General features: G+C 57.7%; 1 protein-coding gene across 18 annotated transcripts in view; it reads right to left on the reverse strand.

Moving 5' to 3' along the window:
* NCOR2 (nuclear receptor corepressor 2) overlaps positions 1 to 20,210 on the reverse strand; it is a 256,466-nt gene that overhangs the window by 40,670 nt on the left and 195,586 nt on the right. For all 18 annotated transcript variants that reach the window (XM_087754366.1, XM_087754364.1, XM_087754355.1 and 15 more), the window contains 3 exons: positions 10,964 to 11,106; positions 5,316 to 5,463; positions 2,073 to 2,628 (listed from right to left, as the gene is read on the reverse strand). In XM_087754366.1, the coding sequence (XP_087610492.1) occupies positions 2,073 to 2,628; positions 5,316 to 5,463; positions 10,964 to 11,106 (847 nt within the window). The remainder of the gene's footprint in view (positions 1 to 2,072; positions 2,629 to 5,315; positions 5,464 to 10,963; positions 11,107 to 20,210) is intronic.

Here is a 20,210-nt window from a genome sequence, read left to right on the forward strand (position 1 = left end):
AGAGCACCCACGCCCCGCCGGTGCTGGGTGGGCGGGCAAGCATCGGGTGATGCGGTGACGGGGCGGCTCACGCGGCATCTCGGCAGCCTCGTCCTGCTCATCGCGAGTCACGCTGCAGCAGCGGGGCTGCGGTAACTGCCTGTGAGCGAGCAGCTCTCGGCCAGTGGGAAATGCAAGGGAGCAAAGCAACACTGGGGAAGGGCACAGAGTCCCCACTGGGAGCACGATGGTGCCAAAACCTCCGATCTGGCTGCAGACCAACCCTGTGGGTGCTCCTGGGGCTCCCGGGCTGGGTAGCGCCAGGCGCTGGCGTTGGCTGCAGCTTTCCTGTGCCGGCAGGCTCTGCTATCACCTGCGCTTCACCACCACACCGGATAAGAGAAGTGGCTCAGGAGCTGCAGGACGCCTGTTTAATATTTAATATTCAATATTCAATATTCCTGGAAGCTGGTAACTGTTTGACAAGCGAGATAGGCGCTGACTCAGTGAGGAGCTGGGGATGAAAAAGTCGTTCCCAAGACGACTTGCTCCTTTGCTGCTGGGGAGTTGGTACAAGCCACTGCTGTCCTGTTTTCAGTTGGGTTAATGTTAAACTTGAGGAGTGCAGCCCCGCTGGCCTCACTCTCCCTTGCTGGGAGGTTTTCCCCCATCTGGGAAGGAGGAGAGGGTGGGGAGGGGTGGTGCTGGACTCTCTCCACTGCCAGAGAGGAGCACTGCAGCCAAGAGGCCTCAGCACTGCCATGGGGCCAGGGCCAGCAGCATCTGCACCACCCCTCGGCATCGTCAGCGCTGCTTCCAGCTGCTCAGCAGCGAGAGGGGCCGCTCGCCCGGGGCAGCCGGGCAGCGCGCAGAATGCTCTCCCACGAGCAGCACTCACCCACTGGCTCCTGCATCCATCGCAGGGAAGGTGTGGAGGCTGTTAGGAGTGGTGGAGACACACGACGGCTCCCTACCGCCTCGTCCCGCTGCTTTGCTCGGTTGGTTTTTTAAATAGTCCTGTCCACAGCACTGCGTACAGCCCGTCTGGCCTGGCAGTACCTGTCTCGCTGCCAAACTGCCCCCTGAAAGCCCATGGGAGGGATGTGGGATGTAGGATGCTGGATGCCAGCCTCTCATCCCAGCCCAGCTCCGAGGCGGGGAGTGGGGAGGGACTGCTGTCCCTACATGTGACAGCAGGGCAGACTCAGAGGTCCCTCCTGACCCAGGAGCCAGTGTGGATGGACGCAGGAGCCATTAGAGAAATCAGTGCTAGAAAGACGCATGTATTCCTATATATTCTTTAAAAAACAGGAAACCCTCTCCCCATTTGTGAGGCTCTCGGGTGGGGAGGGCTCTGTGGGAAGGGCCAGGAGGGGAACAGTTTCTCCAAGGACGAGGCCAGTGCTTTCTCTCCCTGTCCCAAGAGCCACCAGGAAGGGCCAGAGGCGCCCTGAGCTGCTAGCCCCAGGAATGGTTGGAGGGCTTGGGACCGCAGCAGCTCAGGTGAAGACCCAGTGGCATGGCCCCAGGAAAGCTCGCACAGCCCACGCCATTCTCCTGCCTTTACAGCCAGGATGGATAATTCACCCCTACGAATCCAAGCAGCATCTCCACTGAGGGAGCAGCTCGCTCCCTCTCTGCACTGGCAACACATCCCTGACGTGACTTCTCTCCTGCCAGTGCCGACTCAGAAACTGCTCCCAACCCCGGATGCTGGCACACCAGCCTGCGCCTCTGCACAACTCTGCTGTCCCCGAGGGCATGTCCCACTCCATTGCATCACCCAGATGGGCTGAGGCCAGCAGACGCAGCGGCTCTGCACCCAACACCTGCCTGTGGCCATTGCCCAGTAGCACCCACACGCTGGGACATTGCACTGCCCGTTGTGTCATGGCCCCTTTGCAAGCGATGGCCAGAGGGTCGCGGCCACGTGGGGACACAGTTGGGCACGTCCCTTCACCTAGGGGAGCGCCTGAGCGGTGATATTCCCAAGAAGGAGCTCGCAAAAGCACATGTGGGCACTGTGGCATGCAACGGAGATGCTCGTCTGCCCCTCGGGCTGTGCACTTGCCCACCTGTCTCCCCGCTCCTACCTGCTCTTGTCCACAGCATCCTGCTCGTCCATCTCGTCCGCGCTGCAGGTCGCGCTGGAGTCACTGTCGGGGTTCACCCCGGGGCCTTTACTGCCTTTATGGCTCTCCTTCTTCTCAGCCTTGGGTGTCCCCTCCGTCCCTGCTGTCCCTCCGCTGCTGATGCCGCTTTCCGCTTTCTTGTCATTCCCCTTGTCCTTCTCCTGGCTGTCTTCACTCTCCTCCTTCTTCACCTCACTCTTGCAGGGCTCTTCGCTCACCTTCTCCTCTGGCTCCTCCGTTTTCACCACGTCCACCACCAGGTCCTCCTGCACCTTCTCCTCGCTGCTGGGCGGCTCGGGAGCTGCCTCCGGCGGAGGGCTGGTGGCAGGAGCGGGGTTGGCGGGGGGAGCGGGGGGAGCGTCGGGGGGTGTTGGAGCCTCTTCCAACTTGACTGCTGGTTCTGCGCCGGAGTCGCCTCCCGGCCCGGCTGGTGCCTTGGCCCCGTTTTCGCCTCCTTCTTTGGCTTCGGGCCTTGGTGAGGGAATGCTCTCAGTGTCGGAGCTGTTATTTACTGCAGCTGAGAAAAAGGAAGAAATAAAAATAAGGATCAGCCCGAGATTCTCGCTTCCCATATCGCTGCCTCCGCCCCCTCCCATGGGAGGAGAACGCCCTCGTTCCTCCAAGGGGGAGACGATCCCAGGGCTGGGAGAGCTGTGCTGGGATCCCCGGATCCAGAGCCTCTTAAGCAAAGGGATGCTCTGGGGGCCTCTTTGCTTGCCCAACAAGACGACTGTTGTTACTCCCCACTGAAATGCAAAGCCACACGCCCAAAAGCCTGGAGACTGAACGACTGGGTTTTAAGGGAAAACCCTGGCTTTTGGCTGGATACGCAGGGCAGGACCTGCTCCCTCCTCGCCCTCTCACCCATGGCTCTGGATCAGCTCTGCTCTCCCAGGGCCAGGCACCTCTCTGGCACCCTGCTTGCTGACTTACGTCGCCCGTGTCCCTGGCTCTGCCACCCCCGGGGCCCCTGGGGACCATCCCAAAACACCGCACATGTTTGTTGTTATTTAAGCCGCCAGTGGCAGAAGAAAGGAGGTCAGGGTCAGTGAAAGCAAAGCGCTGGCAGTGCTGAGGGACAGGTTAATTATTACACAGAAAGGATCATTCTCAAATCTGCCACCAATGGCCTGAAGTGAGCTGGAAGCACAAGCATCCATGCACCACTGCAGATGAAGGTGCTGCCAAGAGATTGTTTCTATGGCTGGGGAGAGGATCATTCCCTCCAAGCCTTTGCCAGACAAATGCGGCCAGGGCCAGGAGCACCAGGAGACTTCCACGGTCCCATCTGAGCCCGTCCCCACCGGGCACGGCTCTCACACTCGTGCCCAAATGCTTCCTCCTGCGCATTCCTTTACTCGTCTCTCTCCACAGCAGCACAGACAGCTTTCAAACGCTGGCAAGATGAATGACACAGAGGGACTGTGTCCCAAGAGCTGTACCTCGGAGCACATCCATCCTTCCTTGGCAGGAAAACATGCCACGCTCCTCAGGAATCTCAGCCTTCTCCAGCCTTTACTCACTTGCAATCAAGCAATAAAGTGTCCTGCCCCCCACCCAGGGACGGGGTTTACAGCGCGTTTGGCCAAACTCTCCCTGACTGCCACTCGATGCTGCTCTGAATGCCACGCCGAGACATCCAGCAGTGGCTTGTCCCAGGCTCAGCCAAGCTCTAGGCTCCAGCACACTCCCTCTGAATACCGAATCTGTGGTCTACACCATAGCCCCCATGCCAAGTCTTTCCCTACCTCCCTGGCTGGCCACACAGCCCCCTGACCCCAAGCTATTGCCTGAGGATCCCCAAATGTCATCCCGGAGCCAGCGGCCATCTCGTGCATAACACCGCCCTGGCGCTTCTGCGCCCGTGACATTTCATCTCCCCCAGCTCACACCTTTCTTCAGCTCCGTAGCCCACCCCAGCAGCAGAACAAGAGACGAGGCTTGGAGCGTAAGGCTCAGGAACATGTCAAGAGATCCGTCTCTAATCTCAAAAATACATTGTTTCCTCGCAGGCACTCTTACAAAGAGCAATAACTACCTTTTACTTTATGCCTCTGAGTCACGTATCACCTCGCACAAAGATTTACCTGGAATCTGCCTTGTAATGAGTCATTCACAACGATGATTTGAAAAGATTTCCCATTTCGAGTCCCATTAGCCTGGGTGCTAAGGCCAGGAACCAGCGTGGTGCCAGCAGTGCTGGTTAAGTCATTAAATTACTTTGACAAAAGTCAAATGGGGCTATTGTTGGAAAATTATGCACATTTTCTCCAAACTCGCTGCCGTGCTTTCTAAGTGATAAACAGCTGAAAATTGTCACTTTCAAGTTGTTTCCTTTCTTTGGTATTGCTGGGAGGGAGGGAAAGGCTGCCTTAAAAGGGAAAGGAGGAGGAAAAGACTGGCCAAGGTACATCAGCCTCGCCGCCGGGAGACCACGGCTTCCCCTGCCTCTGCTGGCAGCGTGGGCTCCCCTGTCCGGGGCAGCATCGGCAGCGATGCCCTGATGGGACAGGGATGGGCACATGCAAACCTTAGCGGGTTATCCCTTCTTCAGCCCATGATAAGCTCCTCGAGAGCCCGTGGCGGTGGCTATCTAACCCTGCCGAGTGCGCAGGAACCCTCCTTCGGGGAAAAACACCATGAAATGTGATTTATAAAAGCGCACAAGTGTGCCAGACCCCGGTAAGCTGGGTGCTCTGGGGAGCGCACGCTGACAGAAATTGGAAACCAAAGGGTTTGCTCTCCTCCAGGGCGAGGAGAAGCCACTGGGACCACCCCAAGGCCTGGGTGAGCCCTTTACGTGCAGCCTCGATGCGGAGGCCAGGAGCCCTTGGGCCGCAGAGGCTGCTGACAGCCTCCCTGTGCCCCCCGGGACCCCAGTGGGTGTCCGGCAGCCATGGCAGAGGCTGGCTGGTAACAGAGCTCCCACAATTGCATGACCTTCCCAAAACAAACATCCTCCAGACAGACACGGGAGGAAGGCAGTGATCCAGGGCACTCCTCACAAGCGTGAAAGCCAGAGGCATCCGAAAGGCGACAAGCGCCTTGTGCTGTGGGACGCCATCACCTTGGTGTGGCTTTGGGGTGACAGATGTGACCCCCTGCGAGCGCTGACATTTGCAGCCCCTGAGAGGCCATGCACGGTGCCTCTGCTGCAACCATGCAGCAAAGCCGGGAGAGCTGAGTGCATCCCACCCGCCTCACCTTCTGCCTCCTCGGCCATCTCCTCCTCATTGCCGCTCGTCCCCGACACCTCCATCTCCTCGTCCTCAGCTGCGGGAGGGAAGGCAGCTTCTTCGTTTTGAACGGCGGTGCCTTTTTTCTTCTTCCTCTTGGCGTTCCTTTCTTTCTCCTGGGGAACAGGCAGAGGATGATGAGAAGAAAAGACCAGAGGGATGGGGATCAGACAGCATTGGTCCTGCCTGAAGGGCCAAGAGGGATGCTAACGCCACCATGGTCTCCCCCAGTAAACCCTCTGAAAATCAGTCCTTGGGACCGGACTCGCCTGCCGAAAGCCCGGCAGCACGGTCTCACCTGGCCAAAAAACTTTGACCGCCGTGCAGGCAGCCCGGTTCCACGCGGAGCTCCAGCCCCAGGCGGCAGCGAGCCTCCGAGGGAGAGGTGGCACCGACGCGTGGACAAGGCACGCGTGCGCAGAAGTCACCAGTGCAGGGCTGGCCAGAGCCCGGTGGTCCCGCGTCCGCTCATTACGCACGTGCGATGTGTTTGTCCTGCGTATTTCCAGCATTACCTCCAGCTACACAAACATGCGGCTTGACGCTCATCTGCAGATAACAAAGCTGACGCCCCAGATATGGCCCAGCCAACATTTTCACGCACCGGCTTTCGTGTCCCCTATGGCAGGTGCTTGCCAAAGGACTTTGGCTCCTGTGCTGGGGAGGCTGTCACCTGTGGGTGGTGGGGACGCTTCGTGCGGCACGGCATCCCAAAGGTGAGCTGCCTGGTGCCCTGTCCTGCCCCGAGACAGGCCCGTCCCTGCTTGCCGGGGCACGTGCTGCAGCCACGAGGGCACGGAGAGCTGCTCCCTCCCACGGACCTGAAGGAAAAGTCTCGGCTTTGCTATTGTTTCCTGCTCTTGTTGCTTGAGTAAATATTACCAGTAGGAACAGGCCCATCATCTCCGGCTCTCCCTGCAAACCCCACACGAATGACGTGTGTAGGACGTTTATTTACATGGATGAAAAGATAAAGCCGTGGTGGAAACGTTAACTTTGCTGCTGGATCTCTGTGCTGGGAAGAGCTGGTCCCCCCCTTTCCCCCCGCCAACTTTTCAATCCCTTAAAAAACTTCCAGATAAAACAAACAAATACAACTGCTTTTTGCTTGGAAACACTGCTTGCTCAAAATCTATTTTTATCAAACTGGGCAGGAGAGAGGGAAAAAAGGCACTTGAGAAAGGGCTTTGTGAAGGCGCGGAGATGCAGCGGGAGGAAGCCACGGTGCCCTCGCCCCGTCCCGGCAGCAGCAGTGTTGTCCCGGTGCTGCCAGCGTTCACGCCTCTGCCACGGCAGCGATTCAGCAACCGCGCATTTCTGTATGAAGCAGCAGTTCCCCATCACGCTAACGCAGTGACAAAGCGCTGACGTTACTATGGCAAAGACTTCTCTGCCTCTTACTCACGGGTCCGTGACTCAGCCGCAGGCAGGAGCAGGCTCCTCGCTGGGGAATTAGCTGGGAACCAGCCTCTGCCTCAGCACCCTACTTGGACAGAGCCCGGGGGCCGGCGGCTGCCAGCAGAGCGGAGCAGCGAGCTGACCCAGGGGCACCATGGGTCCCTCTCCTGGCAGACCCCACTGCTGGTATTTAGGGAAGATGACATGAAATCTATGCAGCAGATCCTGGCTACATCTAGAGATACGTTCAGGCCACCACCTCGCCTCTTATAACGCCAACAGCTCTGGCCCCTTGTGCAGTCTTGCTCCCGGCACCCTGCCCAGGAAAGGGGTCTCTCTCTGCTCTGCCTCTGTAAGCAGCCACAGGGCCACCACGTCTGACGCAGGATCCTAACCACAACTGCAGCGGACATGGAAGAGTCTCTGTGAGCCGTGCCTGGGACCAGGTGTCTCCCATCGTCACAACGTACTCTCGATTCAAGTGATTACCAGTGAGGCCACAGGTAGGTGCCAGGCCATTTGCTATGGGCATTTTGATGCTCATTTTGTGCCACCCCAGCCCATGGGGTCTCTGCTCTCTACCTGCCACCCGGTATTTTTGCAGGCGCATCCAGCACTTGGTGCCACTTGAGCAGTCTGCCTCGCCAAGACCACTGATGAGACATGCTATGCACAACGAGGACACCGAAACCTGCATGAGGGATTGCTCCATGCCTGCTCCTCTGCGCTGTCCTCCTGGGCACCTGGTCCCCAGTCAGCCCCATCACGCTGACTCCCAGCTTGGCAGGGATGGGCAGCTCTTCTCCCACCTCCCCTCGTGCTGGGGACTGCCTCCCTCCACTCAAGTTCACCTGCACCATCTGTCCCGGAGGAGGAGACGGAGATACCACCAGTCCTCAGGCGTGACATCTCTCTGGCCTTCTGCCTCGCAGGCAGAGCAGCCATCCTGACAAATTTGGCCTCTCCTTGCACTCACTACCTGAGGTGGCAGCAACAGCCAAAACAGCTTCCAAACCCCGCTACCGACATGGGTACCTCCCATCAGCATGGGCCTCAGCCTGTCCTAAGAGCAGGACCAGGCAGTCCCAGACTAGTGTGACACAATGGTGTGCATTTGAGACCGCACCAGGACTAGGTCTAACCACAGAGTGACTCCCGTGCTCTGCTGTGGGAGCAGCCAGCAGCAATGGGAAGGGACAGAGAGATGATCCCACAGGCAGGACCTCTCTGCCCACCGTGGTGAGGAGGGTCTCAGTTCCCCATCCCGAGACCAAGGCTCTGCACCAAGGCAAGGCAGACTTGTTCACCCTCCAGAAGAAGAGGCCACCAAGCTGTCCCCCTGAAGCAGCTTTGCTCTGCGAAGCCAGTACCACCCAAAAAAAAAGCAAGGAATTGCAGAGATGTGGCTCGGAGGGGTCCAAAAGATGGGTCCTCCAAGCAGGACCAGCACCAGCCCAGGAGATAACTCACTCATCTTCGCTGCAGAAGCCAAAACAAGCCCCAGCAGTCAGACCGAAGTGACAATCACACCACAAAGAGGTCCGGGCAAAGGCAGCGCCTAATCTCCAGCTGCTAACAAAACGAGCGGCTCAGAGGACACCATGTATCCCAATGCCCTGCTTTCCTTAAATGCCGAGATTAGAGAGCACAGTGTGCAGAAGGTCAAGGCTAAGTGACGCTGATGCCTGGGACACATCCGAGCCGCTCGGCAGCGAAACCAAGCCAAAACACACAGCAGGGCAGATAAAGCAAAGCCTCGAGGTGGCCTGACCCTGCCCCAGCAGTAACAGGCTGCCTGTCCCACGGTGCAGCCGGCTGGCAGGGACACCCTGATCCATGGGGATGCTTGCAGAGGGAGGAGGGTGAGGATCTGCGGCATCCAGCCCTGTTGAGCCAGGACCGCAGTGGGACTCCCCTCCTCGAACGGGCTGGAGAAGGGTCTTGTGAGTGCTGAGCAGCTCGGGGGAGAGGGGGAATGGGGCTCTGCGTGCTGACGCAGCCCACATGCAGCTCCCTGGTTCCTGTGTGCTCTTTCCCTAGGGGAGAATCTCTCCAGAAAAAGGATGGGTCTTAAAATTAAAACCCCAAACACGGCATGTGGAAACGTACGGACCACACTGGCTCTGGAGAGGCGGAAAAGGAGCGTTACTGTGCCAGACACCTTCACCTACTGCAACCCAAACCCTTCTCCTTCCTAATGCTCCGGATGCTCAGAGCGGGGGTCCCCCCATCCCCAAAGCTCCGCGGGCTCTGGCCAGCTGGGGTTCAGCACTCGAGGGGAGATGGGGCTGCCAAAATGCCTGGCCCCATCCCACCCAGCACTGTCCCAGCACGGGGAACAGGGACATCCTGCTCCACACCGCGCTCTGCCACATTCTGGGGACAGAGGGACCTTGCCAAGCTCCGCTTCCCGTCCCACACTGGCCACCGCCACCTGCCCGTCCCCGCAGCTCCTCCGAGTTGCCTGCACGCTGCTGAAACCTGGTGTCACACCTACCTGGAAGAGCAGGCTACAATATTAATGAGCCCCATTTGGGAAACGAATATGATCTGCTAATTAGTTTTACTCTCATTAAGCAAGAGGAAGAAAAGCAGAGCCACTGTGTTTCCCTGCACATGATCAGCAATAGCTGTTGGTGGCGAGGTCAGGGAATAATCTGGGCATGTCACGGCAAAACTAGGCGATGCCACGCTGCCTCGCCACGTGCTTCCTCCGCAGAGGTCACGGCTGACTACTGGGTATAGGATGAGATTAGGAGGCTCGGTTTGCTTGTGAATATATTTAGGAGTCAGGAAGGAAGGTCTATGGCAATTTAATCTCAGTTGTTCTTTTATTTTATTCAGCTTTCTGGCATCTGCTGTTGCCACAAAACAATAGAGCACAATAAATAACAGCTGAACGTTCATTGTTCTTCTCCACAACCGAATCCCATAGCCTCCAATGCTCAAAAAATAAAATGATGATGCTGATGTAAACTGCAAGTGAGAGTGAGCAATTAGACTGGAGAAGTCTAGTGGCTGCCTTGGAGGGACGGATGCAGGGAAAAATGTGGTTCTGCAGAAAAACACTTCTCTGATATAATTTCTGAAACATTAGGAAGCAGAGTAAATTAATACACACCGGTTCCACTGCCAGCTAAGCTGTATGATCTTGTTTCAGATTCTCCTCAGTAATGAACAATGATATCTTTATAATGTAACATTTTATATTCGGAGGGCTCGATGCACATTTCATTCCAGTCTTTATACTGTTTTTGGGGTCTTTTATATAGTTTGTTTGCTTTGTTTCTAAAAACAATTTGGTGAAACATGGGAATACAGGAGTGTCTCTGTGCATAGAGAATTAATAAAAGAGAATCGCCAATGTCTTCTCTTTCTCTCATTCCTATAGACTGACTAGGATATTAAATTCCTGGGTGAGTCATTGAATGTTTTCCTGTCTTTCTTTTTACTCTTGCTGTAATAGCTTGCTTGGAGAGATTCCTGCATTGAACATTGTCCTTTGCATTTTCAAAGCACCCCTTGGGGGTTTAGCCATGTGAATTCTATTAGCTAGAAACTAGGAACCCCAGGATACTCTACAAATGAAATAATTATAATCCTTAGCTGCTCTTAGCAGTCCGTCTTATCTCCAGAATGCTGAACAAGCCCCACTTCATTCACACCCTGCATCGCATGCCAGAAAAGAAGCAACGTTAACCCCTTCTGAGGGGGAAACTGAGGCACGGAGAGACGTGCACATCTGCTCGCAGCCCCGGAGACAACCGACATCTGTGTCGGGACCAGCCTTTCCTTGCGTTGTCCTAAACCCCTCCATTTCTTTGGGGCAAACTGACAGCTTACCGGGTAACTGCGGTACCTGCAAGGGACAGAGCTGCGGTGGCCAGTGGGGCTCTCTGTTCCCCGGGATGGAACAGCACAGCGTTGCCGGCATCGAAGGATTTGTGCAGCCAGGACTGAGCTCTCGTCCTGGCCAACACACCACAACCCCGCTCCTCCTTCTGCTCTTTCTTATCTCCCCGTGTACCAGCCACGTTCCAGACACCCAGGCATCTCCCACACAGCAGCTCCAGACCTCCTGAGGCCAGATGCACAACCACCGCTTCCCAGTCCCCAGAGCTTTCACTCTGAGATGATAAAGACCCTCCTTGGCTGTGGGAAGCACGCAAGGACTTGCTGGAAAGTATCTATGGGTGCGGGCTAAGACGGGGCTCTCACCATTTTCAGTTTGTGCTGCTGTAGGATCTCATCCAGGTTCTGCCTCTTCTTGTAGTTGAAGTAGAAGTTTTTGCACTGCGACACGGTCTTGGAGCCCACCATCCTGGCAATGGCCGACCAGTTCCGCCCATGCTCAAGGAGACCTGTGGTCACAGGAGGGAAGAAGGAAAAGGGTTTAACACCAGATACGCTCACACAAGGGCAGCATTATCCATGCAGGATGGGAAACATCCTCCGTGCAAGCCAAACTCCACAGGAACAATACGGTCACTAGCACCCGTCTGCAAGGCTTCCTAGGCCAGGGGATGACCTACGAGAGCCTGTTTTTCTTTCCAAGGGGAAAAAAGGCACTATGCTGACCGCCTCCGGAACAAAACACGTCCCGCCACGTCTCAGCCAGCCACCGGGCAGTCAGGAGGGTGAGCGGTGCTCCCTTCCCTTCGGGACGGTTGCAGGAGGTGTTGCCATGCCCAGGAGAACTTGGGGCAGCAGCTCTCAGTCCTACAACGAAGCAAAGGCTCTTCCCACCCTCCTGTGCCCCAGTGATGACTTCGACCGGAGTGACAAGGCAGTTCAGGGGGCTGGAGCAGAGTCCTGTTACGGATGGGGAGGAATAGCCCAGGCAGGGAAGCAGCAGTGAAGCCCAGGTGATGTCCTGGGCTGGGAAGAGGCATGCCAGGGGATTAGCGCTGATCGCAGGCTCATCAGCAAAAGCAGCTTCCCAGGTCAGGCATCATGCCAAGGGCTGGCAATCCTGGCCAGACAGTGCCACACAAGCACGGGGCTCCTGCCAGCGCTGGGGCAACCCAGCAGGGTGAAGGACGAGGAGGAGGAGGAGAAGGAGGAAGGAGTGAGTTAGCACCCTCTGTCCTTGCGGTCTCTGCAGGGGTGTCTGGGCACCCCTGGTCCCACAGCTGGAAGGTGGGAGTCACAATTGCAGCCCAGAGGTGCAGGGGCACCCTGGTCCCTCCATCCCAGGCTCCTGGAGGTGACCCAGGCGAGAACCATCCAGGCTTTCTGGGAAATAAAGCCTCACTGCCTGCAATCCTTCCTGGTGTGCAGCTGGTCCTTCCTGTGGTGCCTGGTGGGGCCAGAGCTGCCACCAGCCTGCGGGACGCTACTGGCCAAGCTGGGTCATGCTGGTCCGGCTGGCTCCTGGCTGCCCACATGAAGCCAACAGCTCCGCAGGTCCTCCCCTGCACCTTGTGCAGGGCGCAGGACGGAGAGACTGTGAACCCAGGGGCACGGTACTGCCACAAAAGGTGACTTCAAGATGAAAACCAGCAGGGAATGAACCTTCGAAGAGCATCTTCCTCTTTTGTTAGGGGTTTTTCTGCCCAGAAGCCACCAACCGCAGAGCCTGGGAACTGGCACTGCCTGGGCATCTCCGTCCTCCATCCCCAAAGCCTTCCCTGGCTGCTCCGATGCTGTGGGGCTCGGGACTGCAATGAGTCCCATGTTAGGGCTGCTGTGCGTTGCCCTGCTTGAGCCTGGGAGCCATGGCAGCTGTGCCCCAGCCCTGATGCCAGCCTCCAGCCACTTTGCTGCCACGTGTCACCTCTGAGCCCCAGCCTGGACCCAAGTGCCAGCCCAACCTCTGCTTCAGCCCAACAACAACCCCCCCGGGACGGACTGACCTCAGTGCAGCCACAAGCAATCAGGGCCCGAGAGACGCACCTCTGGCCAGGATCCGTGCGCCCGTGCAAGGTGAGGGCATGGCATGGGGGCTGCGGTTATGTCTGTATTGAACAGACGGCACCACGTAGCCCAGGAGAGATGAAACCCCCCTCCCTGCTTCCCAGGTCCTGGAGAAAAACAGCAGTACCCAGCACAGCAGGAGTTAACATCCAGTCAGTGCCTGTATCCTGCCCCATCCCAGCACCAGGGCTTATCAAATTGCATGTAAGAGGCAGGCATCACACTGCGCTGAGCACCACAAAAGGCGGTGGCAAGCCAAGAAACAAGTTTGAGCTTTAACTCTGCAACTCCCAGCCTCGCTCCAGCCAAACCCACGACCTCTGTCACCTCGCTGGCAGGCTGGAACTTCTTAAAAATAATAATAAGTAAAAAAAAGGATGTCCGGCCACCAACCGCGAGAGATAACAAGCCGGGGCAGGAGTCCTCGCCCCGCAGTTGCTGAAGGCTGCAGTGGAAAACAGGACGGTCCCCTGTGTCACAACCCGTCCCCTGTGTCACAACCCATCGCTGCCATCCAAAGCAAACAAGCGGCTCGGCCCCCTTTGCTCATTGCCACGCTGGTGGCCCTGCACCAAGTGTGACAGCCGGGGCTGGAGCTCTTTGCTGCGCCCCGGCAAAGCCCCGAAACGCAAACACTGGCAGCGGCGTGCGGTGAGCCCCGATGCTTCAGTGGGCAACATTCCGTGCCGTCTGGTGGAGGAAAGCGGGACCCGGCACAGCAGAGCCCGGGGTGGGGGGTGATTCCTGCCAGTGCAAGCGGTCCCCAGCGCGGCGTGACCTTTGCCAGCCGCGGGTGATGCCAGCTCCCGGCTGCCCTTTCCCCTGCCCAGGCTCGCTGTGCCCCTGCCCACGGCAGGGCTGGGGGACGGGGACGCTGCCAGAGGAGCTTGCAGCTGGCCGGGCAGGTGGCCGCGTCTGTGCCGGGCTCTTGAGAAGGAAGCTGCCTGCAGCCCCTGCCTGCAGGACGCGGTAGGGAGCCCAGCCGCTCTTCTCTTTACAGTAAAACCAGAGCAAAACAGCAACACCTGCTTCCCCACGCTGTAATTATGTGCACGATCGGGGAGGGACCAGCCGAGACACCCCGGGATGTGCCGGTAAGCCCTCGGCTCACTGGGCATCCCAGCGTGATGAACTCCACCAGCCTGGCAGCCCCCAGCCCCTGCGCCCCCCCAGCCTCTGCCCCGCGCTCCCTGGCACACCAGCCCGCCTCGGCATCGTGCAGCCCTTCGTTCCGCAGCACAACTGAAACTATGACTAACTGAGTTATCAGATCTTAACGAACCCTGCATTCGTTGGCTTGGGGCGGGGGCTCAGGAGGCAGGGTCTGCCTGCAGGCATGCAGCTACACGCAACCTTGAGGTTAACCCCATCCTTCGGACCCCAACGCCGGACTTACGTGCTCCGGGTCCAGCTCCGGTGGGCAGGGAGCGCGCCCGGAGCGTGCAGCAGGCGAGCTGGGAAGGACACGGGCGTCGGGGCACTTCTTCAAAGCCCCCCTGGGCACAGCAGCCCGCTGCGAAGCGCTGCGAGTGCTCCGCTCACACCCTCCCCACGCATTTTGCTTTCGCTCCCTCGCAGCAGCCGGAGATGGAGAAGAAAGCAAAGCCGGTTCCTTAAATCCTGGGGGCGAGAGGATTTCAGAGCCATGGGCAGCTGAGAACAGCGAGCGAGCAGGCACCGAGGCTGGAAACCAGGTCACAGGCGGGAGACTCCTGACCCCAATGCCAGAAGTTGGTGGGAACACATGCTCCCGCCCCAGCGCTCTTCCCTCCGGCGGGGCCGGCGAGCGAACGGCGTCCTCCGTGCTCCTCCCGCTCGTTCGCCAGAGCTTTCCAGCCGGCTGCAGCCGCGGTTGTTAAGGTGGATGGAAGCGCCTCCGGTATTTTCTCCCCTACCTCACCTCCTTGCTCAGCAGCTTGGGGCTACGGGGAGGCTGTGCAGTTTCAGGAGATGCCCAACGTTGCCAAGAAATAATAATAATAATTAAAAAAAGAAAAAGGCAGGAGAAAGGCAAAGGGGAAGGAGCAGCCAACCGTGTGCTGCAGCTCCGCTCCTGCCAGCCCGGGGACGGGGAGCCGGTGCCGTCGGTATGTGGCGGAGCAGTGAGCGAGCTCTAATCTGTTCCTCTGGCTGACCCAGGGCTCGTTGCATCTGAATGTGACCTCTAGACAGAGCATTAATAACGAACGTGGCGCTGACCCAAGCTGACAAGGGGTGCGGCCGCTTGGCACCCGCTCCCGCCCTCCCTCTCTCACTTTCTGTCTCTCTCGCTCTAGTCTGAATGTCAGCGGCAGGGGGAGGGATCCAGGAAAACAAAGCTTGGCTAATAGTTTCCTCCGCTCTCAAGTGAATCAAAGGCGCTTTTCTTTGGGGAGGTGCGTGCAGGCGAGCCCAATGTCGCACCGGCGGGATGCCACAGTACCCTGGCACGCCTCGGCCCCGCAGCCTCTGCCCTGGCAGCGGAGGGATGGGGAGAGGTTTGGCATCAGTCTCGCCGTGGGCGAACCGGGGCCTCTGCTCTGGTACCGGTAAGTGGAGGCTGAACGGAAGAGGAGCCTGGAGAACGCGGTAGCGTGTGTTCGGCATCTCGGAGCGCAGAGGAGAAACCCAGAGGGGCAGCCCGGCGGGCAAGGGCTGTCAGCTTGTGCCCCCTCAGCTCTCCACAGCTGGAGGGTTTTACTGGAGCCATTCCAAGGCTCTCCGGCACGGTCGCCCTGCTCCACCCAGGGCTCAGCGAGGGCGGAAGGAGCCCATAAAAGGGTCCCTTAATGGGAGCTCGCATGGATTAACAGATCAAGGTTACAGGGGAAAATCTAAATGATCTCATTCCCCTATGCCCGACGGTACCTGGTATGATCCTCCAGCCCCTCTTGCACCCACGCACCCTCTCGGGGCAGGGATGGAGGCAGTTCTGGCTATGACACAGCCAAAACATACCGTAACCCTATCCCAGAGAAAGACTGGCACTACGGCATCAGCGACACCACCCATGGCACCCCAAAAGCGTGGTTGGCATCGCTGAACTGAATTAGTGCATCGCAGCACCGCTTTCCCCCGCCGATCTCGGGGCGGTTTGCAGCGCGTGGGAGAACCGAGGCACAAGGAAGGTGAGTAACTTCTGCAGGGCCGCGGAGCCAGTGGGTGGCAGAGCCGGGTGAATGCTGGGCTCCTGATGCCGTGCCAAGGAAAGCAGCAGGGACGGTACGCGGGTGGCGAGCCCACGTCCCCGCAGGCGCTGGGGGCGTTGCCGGAGGGACCGTCGTGCAGGCAGCTGGCTCGGTGTGCTCTCGCCGCGGCAGTGGGTGATGCTCACCCTTCCTCAGGAAGGCAACGCCAAGACCAGCCTGTCGCGCTCCCACCGGACCTCTCCTTCAGTGGCTGGACGCAAGCGCATCTCTGACGCGCTCCACAGCTACAAGGGAGCTTGCAGCAAAACTCCGCAGCAGTTTTCACACCCACCACGTCACCCCTCTGGAGGGAGGCAGTGCCACCAAACGAGGTGTGGGTATGGAGTCGGGACCCCCGGCCAGCTCAGCTCTAGTGCCATCTCCCCGCTCCGCTGGCCCCAGCTGGGGACCCTCAGCTCCCAGGTCTCCCCTTCGGAAGAGCCAGGCGCTGGACCACTGCTTCAACCTGCTGCAAAAACATCCAGCCCCGTGCCCTGTCCATGGACCTGCCTGGCTCTCCGCCTCCTGCCACAACCCTCCTTTTGTCCTGTGTCCCCATCCTTTGAGCCTGCCTGACCTCTGGGAGGGGACGGGAAGCCTCCCTGCTCCCCGAGAGGTGCCATCCCCTCTGGTCTGGCCAGGGAAACTCCAATCTCCAGCGCAAGGCAGCGAGTCCACGTGCAGCAGCCACTCCCGGCGCGCCCAGCTCTCTCCCTTCACCTGGTTCAGATATTATTCCTGCTCCCTTACTGTTGAAAAAATAACGCTCAAAATCAAAATGTAGGCTGTAAATTATAGTAATTACCCAGCAATTCCCCCTGACAGGCCTTTTGTGTTTCATTCGCTGACACTCACTAAGCAAATCCTCGCATTTTCTCCTACATGCTCGAGAAACATTCAGTCAATGGTGGCAGAAAGCGCAGCTCCGGGGGGCACGGCGGGCAGTGGCGCTATGGGCACTACCCCAGGGGTAACACCTTGGCCAAAGAGCAGCAAAGCCCCAGCCTGGGATGGTGGAGACGGGACCGCAGCCAACCGCAGCCTCCTCCAGGGCAAGCGTGGCCAATTCATGCCTTGGATGCGGTTTTGCCCTTGTGGTACTTAATCCACCCCATCCCGATAATTTTCACATCGCTTCGTACGAACTTCGTGGCAAAGAGGTGGTTTGCTCGGAGTGGGCAGATGGTGGTGGGGAACTCCAAGGCATGGCCCATCCCAGGACCAGCAAGAGGGACAACACGCAGCGACCGGCACGGGCTGCAAACCAGCTTCTCCAGCCCACATTTACTACCATCAGCAGGTTTTTACAGCAGTAAATATCTCTGACCAGAGAGGGGAAGGCTCCAGCATGAGTGCAGGCAAGATGAAGGGAGGAAGGTATGGAGCTCGGCTCCATCCCGGCTTCCCAGCATCACCCGTGCTGCAGCCAACTCCTTGTAAGAGCAACGGCTGCCCTGCCATGAAGAAGCGATGGAGGAAAACGCGAAGACCCACACAGACCTACCTGCCCTCACCTTTCAGCCAGTGGCTCATTAGAAATAACAGTGCAAACCCAAATTACGGTTGGAGGAGCGCACGCTCGTGCGTGTTTACACACCCGCTCAGGCTCCAGAAGGATCCTGTGCAGCGAGGCAGCACGCTGAAAGGCAGCCGATTTCAAAAGGCAATGGGAGATGGCTGGCTTCTGCCGTGGGCTTTTGTGTCAGTGGGTGTGGCTGTGGGTTAATTTGAAGAAATCAGTATTTTTTAAAAAAACTCCACTTTATTTTAGTTTTGTAGACAGAACGGGATTGGGAAAGAAATAGTTCAGGTCAGTCCAAAACTCATCTTACTTTCTGAATTGGTTGTTGGCAGAACTGAAAATCAGACCCGAAAGAATACCTCCTGTATCCAGGGAAATATTTTACAACTCCCCAAAATGAACTATTCAGGAGTCTTCATGGGTTATTTAACTCTCTGACATCAGCTTTTTACGTCCATGCCCAACTCTCCTCTGCCTCATCATACCGACTCCATCCCATGGCCTCTCCAGCTTCGCGGCCTGGGAAAAGACATAAAGAGCCCAAGCTTGGCTCTGCCCTGAGGGTGAGGAGCAAAGAGCCTCGCCAAGGTGCAAAAGGACCTCAGGTAAGCAAGAAACTGCCATTTCCACGTCGCCTCTTTTCAAAGAGCAAAACCACTTGTTAGACGCTGGGGAAAACCCAGAGCTGGGGCGAGAACAGATACCAGACTTTAAAGAGTAACGAAGGTCACACCAAAACCTCCCGGTTCATCAAGTGCAGCTCCAGCGTTATCGCAGCTGCTCTGCAACGCCGGGTGCTGGCGGCGAAACTCGGCGGAGGGGCTGGGGGGGCAATAAACCCAGCCAGCTGCTCCAGATTGGCGTTCACCCTCTGCTCGCAAACTCTCTTCCAGCCTACCTTTAACTCCTGCCCGCACGGGCTCCTGCCAGCAGGTCCCTCAAAGGCAGGAGCTGACTAAACATTGCCTTTTAAGGAGCAGCCCCGTCCCGCTGCCGAAAGCCTCCGCGCCCTGCCCGGCGGCAAAGCCAGGCAGAGCAGCGGGTGCTGCCCGCTCCCCAGGTTGGGAAGGGAAGGGAGGAAATCCTCGAGCAACTCTGGTTAATCAAAACCTCCTGCTTTTAGGATCACAGCCACGGTGCAAGGAGGCAATATCAGAAAAACATGCTACCCCGTAATTATACCAATCTCTGCACATTTTGACAGACTAGTGAATCAAAGTTTATTGCGTAATAAAAGTGTCATTAAGCAAGAACTTTCCTCTTGCTAGGTTTTCGTTCCCCTAGTTAACTTTAATAACACGGTACTCCCCTTTATTGTCTCTCCCGGCAGACACAGTCCTGCCTTCTCCCGCTTGGAAACTCTCCGCGCAGCTCTGCGACTCTGGAGCAGAGCAGACGACTTTGGTGTCTCACTGTCCCAGGGTTGTTTTCTCTTACCTCCCTGAGCAGAAACGACACGGGGTTTCATGCCACGCACAAAAAAGCCGGGCGTGGATGGCAAGGCCAGGCTGATCTCCCGGCTGGTGGGTGCTGGGAGCAGGGGTCGCCATCCCCATCTGCCCAAGCGCCCCGGGGTGTTAGGGCTGACTTTCTGTAGGACTCGCATCTTGCTTGTTTAACTCCCCGAACCAGCCGGCTGTGGGCTCAGACTGGTACCAGTACCTGGGAAGAAGGCTGAATCCCTACGGTGAGGATGACGGTGCCCGTGTCTCCGAGCCCACCCCGAGCCGGGTGCTCGCTGCCTCCTCCGCCCCTGCCCAGCCGTGCCAGCAACGGGCTCTGCTGCCGCCTCCTCCAGCCTCTGAGGTTACCTCTGGGGTTTTGCAGCTGCCGCGAGTTGGAAACCCCCACCACACCAGTCCCTGGAAATGCCGAACAGAGCCAGTTCGAAGCATTAAAACGGCTGCTTCCTGGCAAAGGGGAATTTGGCTTCTCTGTAGAAGTCTGGTGTTGCAGTCTCAGTTTCCCAGGTTGTAACGGAGGGGAAAACATCAGCAATCGGGCTTTACACCAGCAAATCTCCCTGCCCTGTCCTGGCCCCCGGGCTGGAATAATGCTACGTGCTCCCACGCTTCATCCTTCCTCCACGCAGGCTTTGGCAGCTGGTTTTAAGACTCCTTAAGCACACCTCCAGCATAAAACAGCAAGAGGCACTTTTTAGCAACCAGATGCGATCTCCAAAACAAAGCGGCGCTCGGAAAAGATCCCTCCAATGACCCTCCCCTGCTCAGCACCTGCTCACCCCATTACCTGGCCCTGGGCCAGTTTGCTTGATTAAAGTCTATCTATAAAGTTTTGTGTCTATAGAGAGCCCTGCTCGGCAACGCACAGGATTGGCACTGGGCTGTAAAGAGGGTTGGAACAGCTTAAAGGCGAGTGAGCCAAACACTTTGGGATATTCACAGGCAAAGTAATCCAAGTCCACAGTTCCCATCGGCACCTGGGCAGCCGGCGCTCCAGAACGTGTAATCACCATCCCGGCAGCAGGTGCATTTTCCAAGCAGAGCCGAACCCGCTAACACGCCTGTTTGCGTTTGCCATCCCCAAACGGCACTCATTTCCATTTTAATTTCCCATTTACAATCCTCACTGGGCCAGGAGAGTCGGCAGCAATGCAAGTGGGATGCATGGGCTGGGGACGTGAGCTCGACAGCCCATCAATAGGACGTGACTTTGGCAAAAAAAAAATTAAAGCAGCAAAAGAGCTGGCGCAGGAGCGGCACGAGGAGGGGAAGTGGCAAGAAGGGCTGTGCTACACTCAGCACTTTTTAAAAACGGTCTCAGCAAAGGCTCTGAATCAGTGCCAGGATGTAAAGTCACCCCGCACTGCCCGCAGCCCCAGCTCTCGCGAGCTCCCCGA

The sequence above is a fragment of the Nipponia nippon genome, unplaced genomic scaffold (genome assembly GCF_047370975.1).
Source record: "Nipponia nippon isolate SJK-2023a ecotype South Korea unplaced genomic scaffold, ASM4737097v1 scaffold_18, whole genome shotgun sequence".
Lineage (NCBI taxonomy): Eukaryota > Metazoa > Chordata > Aves > Pelecaniformes > Threskiornithidae > Nipponia > Nipponia nippon.